Source organism: Pteropus vampyrus, unplaced genomic scaffold (assembly GCF_000151845.1).
Source record: "Pteropus vampyrus isolate Shadow unplaced genomic scaffold, Pvam_2.0 Scaffold66, whole genome shotgun sequence".
NCBI lineage: Eukaryota > Metazoa > Chordata > Mammalia > Chiroptera > Pteropodidae > Pteropus > Pteropus vampyrus.
In genome coordinates this window covers 885,077-895,416 of record NW_011888847.1, presented here as the reverse complement: position 1 = coordinate 895,416, position 10,340 = coordinate 885,077, and the positions used below count along the sequence as shown (strand labels likewise).

The following is a 10,340-nucleotide window of genomic DNA, read 5'->3' as shown; positions in this document are numbered from 1 at the left end:
AGCTACTACTTTCTAAAAGGTAGTATTTGCTGGTCTATGAATACACCCCATGCTTCCTCCACTGGGCCATTCCTTGTGTTGTCCTCTGCCTAGAATGCTTTTTCCTTCTGTCTTTGCCTAAGGCCCATCTCAAAGTCTGCCTCCCTCACAAGGCTTCCTCTGATTTCCTTCTCTCCAGCTTTTGAAATCCCAGAGGACTGCCCAGAGGACTCTCAAGGCAGGCGTCCTGCTTTGTCTTCTGTTTTAGTTACTACTTAGTGTACAATTGATATGCCATTCGGAGATGCTTATTCTCAGGTTGTAAGCTCCTGTGGGGCAAACAGCAGGGCTTATTCATGTTCATTTCTCCTCAAAATATAGCATGGTCCTTCAAACACAGATGATGCTCGGCAAACACTTGTTGAGTGAACAATGGAATGACATATCTGAGAGTATTGTGCCAGGCCGAAACAGATTTAGTTTCAATTTATTTTTAATTTATTTACTTTTACTTTTTAGGAGAGGCCACCCTTGGTTGACCTCACAGATTGAACGGACTTTGTCAGCTTACAATCTCTTATTTTTTATTTTTTATGCCTACAGCACCTGGTCTTCCTAGGTGGTCTCCCATCCAAGTACTAACCAGGCCCGACCTTGCTTAGCTTCCGAAATCAGACGGTTTCGGGCTTGCTCAGGGTGGCATGGCCATAGACTTGCAACGGATTTAGCTGGCTAGAGTAAAGCCTTCATTAAATTCAAGTCAACAATAAAATAAAGGAAAATTTACTCCATGATAGGGAGCACAACTTTTAAAAAGCTACCATTTCTTGAACAGTTAGTATGTGCCAGACCCGTGTTAAGAGCATAAAAATATAACCTTATTTAATTATCATTTATTCATTCATAATTAATTATGTAATGTAATAAATAATAAGTGGGCACCTACTCTGTGCCAGGCACCAAGGATACAAAACAGACCTTTTTCATTTTGGTGGGGGTATCCTCAAAACAAGCCTATTAGTGGCTCCATTTTATGGATGAGAACACTGTGGCTTAAATGAGTTAAGTAACCTCCTCAAGGTAGCTGATAAATAGTGGGATTGGGGATGAGTCCCAGTCAGTGACTCTTAGATCTGTTTTCTTATCCATTAAGCTATGTAGCATGGTATCAATATAATAGGGTCTTTGGTTAGTATTGGTAGTTAAAATAGTATATTATGTAGACTTCTGCTACTCAACTTCAGACTGGCAGCACCAGCGTCTCCTGGGAGCTTGTTAAAATTGTAAATTCTCAGTGCCTACACTAGACCCATTGAATCAAAGTGTCTGGGGTGGGGACCAGGAATCTGTGTTTTAACATCTCAATGTTATTCTTATGTAGTGTGATCATCACTTCACCTTGTACCTGTTATAGTTCAAATAGCCCTTGCCCTGCAAGCTTTGTGAATGAACCACTCTTATAGAAAAGGAGCCATAGAAAGAAAGAGGGGTTGGGAACAATGAAGGAAGCAGTCGGGATACTCCCCTTGAGTTAAAGGCTGTTAACACTGGGGGCTGGAATAGGGTGTGGTGAAAATGCAAAGCTCTCTCGCCCTGTGGAAAATGAGCAACCTACTGCTTCCTTCCCCTTCAGCAGTAGGGAGGTGGGACTCTGAGTAGGTCTATTGTGGCTGATTAGCTGATAAACAGTGTTACTCGATTTCTCTGCAGTGGGACCAAGGGGAAGAATTTCTTTGCTGAAATAGTACTGCCTCAACCTGAGCAAGGGGGCTAAATAGGGAGGCTGTGAGATGGAGGAGCCTAAAGTAGGGTGTTGAATATTTCAGCACACTGTCAACTTCAATGTATCCAGGCTGCATCTCTCTTTGAAATCAGGGTGCTCTGGGGTTTTCAGCCAGCCAGTTGCCTAGTAACATGCATGAAACACTGAGGACTAGCCACTTGAAAGTATATTTTTGTCCTGAGTTAGTTGCTGAAGATCGAATGTGATTTGGTAGCCAGAGTAATATTTCATTTTTATTCATGAGCTGGGGAAATAAGCACATACTTACAGGGAAATCAGCGTCGTCCCATTGAACGCATGACTTTGTATTTCTTCAAATCCATTTCCATATAGTTTGCTGAAGAGGGAAGAGAGACAGTTTAGGAACGAAGGAAGCAGTTTGGAATCACACATTCTCCTGTGACATTTCTTATTAAGATAATTACTGGCATTCACGATATCTAGCTCTTTCTCTTAACATTTTAGATTCTAAGGGCCTGGTAAAATGAAGCTATTCTTTTTGCTCCATTTTGCCTCTACCTCCACTATTACCACCACCACCAATTTTAAGTGTTTATTAATTACCAGATACTTGACCAGCCATTCTACATGTACTTTTGATTTAATCTTCATCGTTATTTCCATTATCCTGATAAGAAACCTTCCACGACGTTGTGTAGCCTGCTTAAGGTCAAAGAAGGCAGTGGCAGAACTGGGGTCTGAGGCCAGAGCTGTCTGATTAACACTCAGGTCTTGCCTGTTTGGGCACTATGGACTTTCTGGGTTGCTGAAAGCTGAGAGCAGAGGGAGATTCCCATACTGAGTTAGCTGTCTTTTCTCTTGGATGAGTATGTGTTTTTGGTGATGCCATATCTGGCTCTACAAACAAGAAAATTTTAATGTCTGTAAACAGTTCTTTAAGACCCATTAGTGGATAGTGAAATCAATTTAGTTGGGTGCAATCAGCATTTTAAAAAATGAAATAGAAGTGATTAGAACAATGGAAAATACTGGATTGTATTGCATGTAATTAGGGTAGTATGGTTTATTACATTTTGTTCCACAATTTTTGTATGTATATACATAAATGTTCACATGTACACACACACACACACACACACACACACACACACACGTCAACCCAGAATAAGACATAAGAGGCTCCATAGAACACAGATGCTGGGAAATGTTAGAGCCAGAAGGGAAATTGGAGAGAATCAAGTGGCACTCCTTCATTTTGTAAAGAAGGAAATAGGCCGAGAGGAAAGTGACCTGTCTAAAGCCCACAGTAGGCAAAAATGGGACCAGAATACATGTTGTTTGTGGCTACTTCTAGCACATCAGTTTTGCTGTTTGTTTTACTTTTCTTCCCTGAGATGGCCCGCTTTCCCTCCTGCAGGGCTATGTTTGGTGCCATGTTCTCAGTGTGACCTTTCCTGGCTGCCCTATTTAAACCACCATCCTTACCTCCCCCAGCATCCCAACATTCTCTATCCCCTTCTCTGATTTGTTTTTCCTCTGTTGCTTTCTCATTGTATGGCCCATGATTCTATTATACTTGTTCATTGTCTACCTCTCCCAGTAGAATGAAAGCTTTTGGAGAGCAAGGATTTCAAACTGTTCTTTTCATTGCAGAATCCTCTGAATCTACAACAGTGGCTTGCATCTGGGATGATTACAATAATTATATGTTAAATGAATTGGATGAACAAGTGGACCTATAGAAGATGATTATTTTTACTATAAATCATAGTCAAACAAGTTTGAAAGCCAGAGTCTTACACAGAAATATTTTTATAAGTTTTCATGTAAGATTTGAGTGAGAAAGGGCTGTGGTAAGATATAAAATTAAACTCCTGTATCTGGCAAGACCCTAGGTTCCCTTTGCAGTGTTGCTGCCAGCTGAATGGCCATGTCAGGAACAGGCTGGGGGGTGTGACTTGAGAGACAGTTTAAACACATTCTCTACCTGCTTATACTCCACATAGCTGTTGTCTGAAAGGTTTCCCTAGCCTTTGTTAGATAAAACAAGCATTAAATTTCATCTTGGTATATGCGTATATGTGTAATACGTGTGTGTATGTGTGTGTGTGTGTCTGTGTGTGTGTCTGGTTTCTTTCCATCAACCACATGAGACAAACCAGCATATAAATAAATAGAAGTGGGACTCATGTTGAAGCATGATGTTTGAACACTGACATTCAGAAAATACAGAGATTATAAAATAATTTATAAAGTCTCCCTATTAGATTGAGTTCAAAGAGAGCAGGGGAGCATATTTAATTCATTCTGTAAAACCCCATGCCTCTCATGATGCCTTCTACCTTGCTCAGTCATCAGGCTGCGTGTACCAGCGGATTTGCAGTACTATGGGACGGGAGCCTTCCCTGGCAGCCCCTGCTCTTGTTTGCTTTCTTTTGGAGTTCTGAGTTTACAGCTTCACACACCAGCTCTTAACTATATTCTGTAGTGGATTATTGTGTGCCATTTTTCAATAATTTCCCTTCCCCATTTTTATTGTAGAATATGAGGGGATAGGAATTTGGTTTATACCTGTTGTCTTGCATAATTACACACAAGCTTCTTGTCTTCTTAGCACTCAATCCCACTGGAGTTTTCCTTCTTAAAATTTTAACACTTACAATATTATTCTTTTGCAAAATCTTGTCATTTGGAGGGTTGAATTGCTATATAGCAGTTTCTTTTAGATGAAGGAATCACACCTGTTTTTTCTCTGAATCTTTGAAACTGGATTTCTTAGAGTCTAGGCCAGTGTTGATCACGCATTCTCCTCCATCCACTGAATCAGAATCACCTGGAGCTGCTTGCCAGCCATGCAGACTCAGACCTACTGACCAGGTGTACCACGGACCTATGGAATCAGATGGTAGTGACATCCAGGAACATGCACTTTTATAACAAGATCTCCCAGTGAGCCTTGGGCATGACACTTTGGGACCACTTGTCCTAGGGTATATCATAGGACGATGCAGCTCTCATTATTTCCATGGTGTCATCAAGTGGTCTGTTGGTCAGAATTGAGTCAAGAGTCTGGTCCCCTTACAGCTTTCTCTGCCTCCTAAATGATGAAGCTATGTGTATAGTGGATCAAGAAAAAGTAGCCCCTACTCTGATTTTGGCAAAGCAAATCTGCCAGCAGTTGTCTGGATACCGTCCCCCATCACTGCTAGGTGCTGCCCTGATCCTAGTTCTGATACATATTAGGATTTTGTACTTTTTTTTGCGGGGCTCACAATCTCATTGTTCCAAATGACGTCTCATAATTAAATCTGCAAGTCCTGAGCTCAACTGCTTGGGCTTGAATCCCACCCAGTCTGCTACTTATGAGCTGAATTACTTTGGGTAAGTTACTTAACCTCTCTGTGTCTCAATTTCCTAATCTGAAAATAGGGATGATAAAAATAGTATTGACCTCAAAGGCTGTCGTGAGGATGAAAACAGTAAACATACATTAAATGCTTAGAAATAGGTTCTGGAACACAGTGTTAAAGGGTTGCTCCTATTATTATTATATTTGGCAGTGGCCTCTAGTTCTCTAGCTAGAACAGAGGGAAATGGTTTCCCTTTCCGTGCTCTGGACAGAATTTCCATGAAATGCAGCCACCTGTTTAAATGAACGCCATTGGCCTAGCAGCTTTTCTGTTCCTGGGTGGAGTAGGTCAGTTCGGTGGCCTAGGCTGCCACAAATGTACTCACTTTCTGAAAGCCCTCAGCCACCTTTGGTCTGTGTTGGCATCATTGGCATTTTTGCACTTGGACATTTTCATGTCTTTTTTTTTTTTTTTTGAATTGCCTTGGTCCTACTTGTGCCAGCTTTCCAAAGAACACAGCTCATTGTTTCTTTTTCAGCTGTTGCTCTTCGTCCCTGTTCTTATCAGACTCAGACAATAGAATGCACTGCATTGTTTTGATTAAAAGAGTGAGTTTCCTTACTCTGGAGAAATTACAAATGTGAGTGGGAGACCTCACGTTGTCAGGCATGCACAATGCTTTCTTTATGCCCTTTAAAACATTTGGAGAGTCACTTCAGATAATTTTTTTCCAAAACATCATGGTGTCAGAATTAAATGAGAAGGGCTTCCTTTGCCTTGAGGATGCTAGGATGCTGTCACAGGCACAGACATGAATTTTCCCCCTCTCTGTTACAATAGTTGCACCTTATTTTAAAGTATTGTCTAGGTTTTCTATTCAAATGTCAGTAATTGTGATTCAAACAGAGAGAATGGCACCTTTTTATTTAAAATAAGATTCAGGCTTTAGAACTTAACAATATATGATACTCTGCCTTATAACAAACTCCAAATATTCCTGGGCTTTAGAAGCATTTCTGGGGTTATATTAACATTCTGTCATAGTTCCCTCTTGGATCATGTAGCCACCTAGTTTTTGGATGATTTCAAAGAAGAAAGCTTAATTTTTATTTACAGATCCTCAGGGTCTCAAAAAGTGGCTCCATTGCTAAAGGACAAAGCATACTATTTCAGAAATATGTCCTGTGGTAGTATATATATAAGCAAAATTTTATCAAACAATTATACAAACACCATCCTAAAGAAGAGGGATCCTAAATTCACTACTGTCTTCTCCACGTGGTACTTTCTGAAGTCCTTTTATATCTGAATAATTCTTCATGTATAAAGACACTTCTCTAGTGGATGCCCTGCAATGCTTGTATGGATAACTGTCACTGGTCACTACTCTATGTTGCCATGACCCTAGTTTTGAACGTTCATCAGGCCACCATTTCCTTGGGGCTCAAGTCTCTAAGGCAGGGGGTCCCTCTCTTTGATCTGGGTATGCCTCCTGCCTTTTAGCAGCACTGGAGTTTTTATGTTTCCTTCCACCTCAGTGAAATTCATGTCAACTTATATGACTTGATCATATGTAATAATAAAAAGGTGACAGGCATCCCAAAGAATTATGACAGCAATGGATTATAATATATTAAATAAAATTTTTGAAAAATTCATGTCCCATAGTAATACTTGAGAGAGAGGGGAAAAGAAAAAGAATGAAACCTCTTGTTTACAGAAGAGTGCTAGATAATAAATATATAGGAATGAATGACTTTAAAAATACCATTTTGTAACTGCCTATAATAACTATTTTGTAACTGCTAGTAATAACTGAATAATCAACAGATGCTGAAACCAATGGATGAAAGGTTATTGGCCGAGTGATACAGAAACTCAAATTATCCCACTATGATTTACTTATTAATGACAGAGGGAAATGGGCACCCTTATGATGAAGGTCTGTCGGTCACCACCTTAACCAACTGGCCAGGAATAGGACATGATATGCCTCCCGGTTTGATGCAGTGGGAGAGACACAATGTCTCCTTTGCAGTGTTCTTGCAGAACTGTTAACCTAAATCTAGTCATGACAATACAATCAAATGAATCCAGACAACTGGCCTGGGTCCTTCAAATGATTCAGTGTCATACAGAACAGAGGAAGGCAGGGAGGGGGAAGTCCTGGGGGTTGGGATGGGAGGTGAGGTTGGGAAGACTGGGGACATAACAACAAAAATGCAATGCATAAACTTTGATTGAATTCTTAGTTTCAAAAAAATCTATAAAAAACATTTTTATTTGAATATTGACTGTACGTTGGATAATATCATTAAATTCATGCTGATTTTCTTGGTTGTAATGGCGTTGTAGTTATGTAGAATGTCCCTGTTTTGGGGGAGATATATGCTGGAATATTGTGGTATGAAGTGTCATGATGTCTATAAACTTCTCTTGGATTGTTTAGCAAAAGGGAAATTGGTTGAATATACTTGCATATATAGAGACAGGGTAGGCTGACAAGCTGTTAATAGGTGAATCTAGGTAAGGTGTATAGGGGAGTTCATAGTACTGTCCTAAAGCCTGAATCCTCCTTTCTACTTGTGGAAAGGCAAATGGAGAGTGCATCCAATTATCAGTTAAAAATTTCAAAAGAAAAATATTTAAAATGAGATGATGTGACACAGTATTTTAAGGATGGTCTAAAACAACCAGCTTGCTGAATGTTAGCTTTTAATTGTGGTAGTGCAGTGTAGATGATGCAGTGTGACTGAATTTGCACAAGGAGGTATTAATCCCATTGGATAGACAGAGACAGAAGCTCGTCGAGGTGGTGTGACTTGACTAAGGTTGGTTACATGCACAGCCAGGATTAGAATCTAGGCTTTTTATTTCAACGCCCAGCAGTCTCTCTACTGTGGCTTGTCACAGGTGCAGCCTGGAATTTTGTCATCCTTTATTGGGCATCCTTTCTCTGTAGGGTCTTAGAGAATTATTTGCCATGACCTTTCCTTCTCTTTGTGGAGTTCAGACATCAATCAAGGTTGTCTCCTTTTTGAGACTGGTATTAACAGTCATCTAGAATATTTTAAAGGTAGTGCAGCCAAATCCTGTTTCAGCAAGGGAGACATTACAAGGTGGCCTCTTGAAGAGATTTAATGAAAAGCCAAAAGGCTATAAAGGGACATAAGACTATAATGCATAGTTTTAGCATTAGCCCCACTGAGCTCTTCAGCATCAAGCAAAGTGTTTTGTTTTCATTAAATGAGCTCACAGTTGGGACAGATTTGAGTAGGGGGAGGGCAGGAAAGCTTCCAGAAGAGCAAAATCTCAAAAACTCAAAATCTCAAAAACTACTAATGAAGAGAGGCTTGCTTTCATTATTTTCTAATTAGAGAATTAAACTTCATAGTAGAGAAAATAAGGTTTTCCTCTTTAAGCGTAACAACCTTTTTCTAGTGGGGTGCTCCACATGATCTTTCACTTACAGAAGGGCCCATTCAGCTGAGAACAAGTGCCAAACAAATGACTAATCTCTCCCCTTCCAGATGAAGGGTTGAGAGTGAGGAAGGGGATGGAAGCACAATGTCCCCAGGGCTCTCTGGGAGGGATGGATCCACAATCCACGTTAACTTCAGAGGTGGGGCAATTGCGCCCTGCTGGTAGGTACTATTAGTCTTAAAGTCATAACTAACATAAATTAGTGGTCCTAAAATAAAAATACCATGTAGGTTTTGTGTGCAAATGCTGAGATGTGATGTGTGAAAAGGAATCTTTGGTTGTTCCTTGAGTTTGGTGGGGTGGCAGAGTCTTGTGAGCTTGTAGAACCTAATGGATTATCTCTACATTCCTTTTCTTATTGATCTTCCTCCAGGTCTTCTGCTCTTTCATTCCTATTCTACTTCACTCCCACCACTGTACATTTACTTGGGAGGAGTACCTATTGGTTCCTGATTAATTTTAGATTTAGGTCAAAATCAAAAGGAGTCTTGGACATGAACTTTGGATGAAGGCTACGCGATTGGGTGGTTTCTTTTTCTTTTTCTTTTTCTTTTTCCTTTTTTACCATTTTCATAGTGACTTCTAAGCCTTTAACCTCTTATCCTGGCATTCAAAACTCTCTTTAATCTAAAGTCTCCTCCACTCCTTTTTATCTAAACGTTTTTAACCGTATTTCCTATCCCTTAAGCAGGATGTTTACTCCCAATGAATACGCCTCATCCTGTGTTTCTCCTTTCCACAGCCATGCTTTTGCTCATGCTGTCCTTTCACTTGGATTACTTGCTTTCCTTTTCTTGGTATATGGTACAACGTAATGATGAAGACTATTACTCTGGAGCTAGACTGTCTGGGTCTAAATCTTGACCTTGGTCAAATTACTAAACCTCTCAGTGCCTTGGTTTTCTTATCTAAAAATGGGGCTGATAGTCCCTACTTACTAGGGTTGCTGTGAGACTTACATGAGTTTTTAACCCATTTCCCGTTTAGAAAAAAAAAAGTGCAGCTCGCTACCAGCGTTAATTTAATTTTACATAAAAACACTCTTTGAGGTTGAAAAATCTATTTTCAATGTGAAAATAAAATATAAAAACTGTTCTTGGAGTTATTTCTAAACAGAACTTGTCTCTAATCCTAATGTAACAGAAATGTATACATAAATCGAATTCATCAAATGAATCTTTGGTTAATAACTGTTTGAGAATGATGTTAACGTCACATGTAGGAATGCTACATTTTCTAGGATTTGACATTTTCAGCGATTGAAAATTACTATATTTTGTAAATGGAAATACTGCTACTAATAACAGAATGCTATAAATAGAATGATGTCATTTGTTTCCAAAGACTATTGATATACTAGAGCAATGTGAAAATAATAATAAAAGCAAGATATTTCATGGCAAACTTTGGGGGTAAGGTTAGGACTATAACTCCTGCTTTATCTCAGGGTAAATGCTGCAGCCACAAGTGCCGCTGGTGAGTATTCTCAGGGCAAACGGGAAATGAGTTAAAAAAAGTACTTTAAAACAGTGCAGGCCTTTAATAAGTGCTGTATAAATATTATAAATGTTACTGATTCTATGAAGTCTAACTCCACCATGCAGCCTCCTCTGAGTCTGGGATGGGCTTGAGAGTCTGCATTTCTCACCAGCTCTCAGAAGATATGGTAGATGCTGGACCATAGTTTGAATAGCAAGGTCTTAGGAAAGAACATGAAAGGGATAGAGCCTGTGAGCATGGTAACCTGATGAGTGATGGTCAAATAAAAAGACATTATTTTCAAG

At 39.7% G+C, this 10,340-nt stretch overlaps 1 protein-coding gene and 1 pseudogene across 1 annotated transcript in view; both read right to left on the bottom strand.

Moving 5' to 3' along the window:
• Positions 1-10,340, bottom strand: part of LHCGR (luteinizing hormone/choriogonadotropin receptor) — a 56,001-nt gene that overhangs the window by 18,654 nt on the left and 27,007 nt on the right. The window contains exon 7 of the mRNA XM_011361295.1: positions 2,031-2,099. Coding sequence (XP_011359597.1) covers positions 2,031-2,099 — 69 coding nt within the window. The remainder of the gene's footprint in view (positions 1-2,030; positions 2,100-10,340) is intronic.
• On the bottom strand, positions 574-692 carry LOC111740675 (annotated as a pseudogene).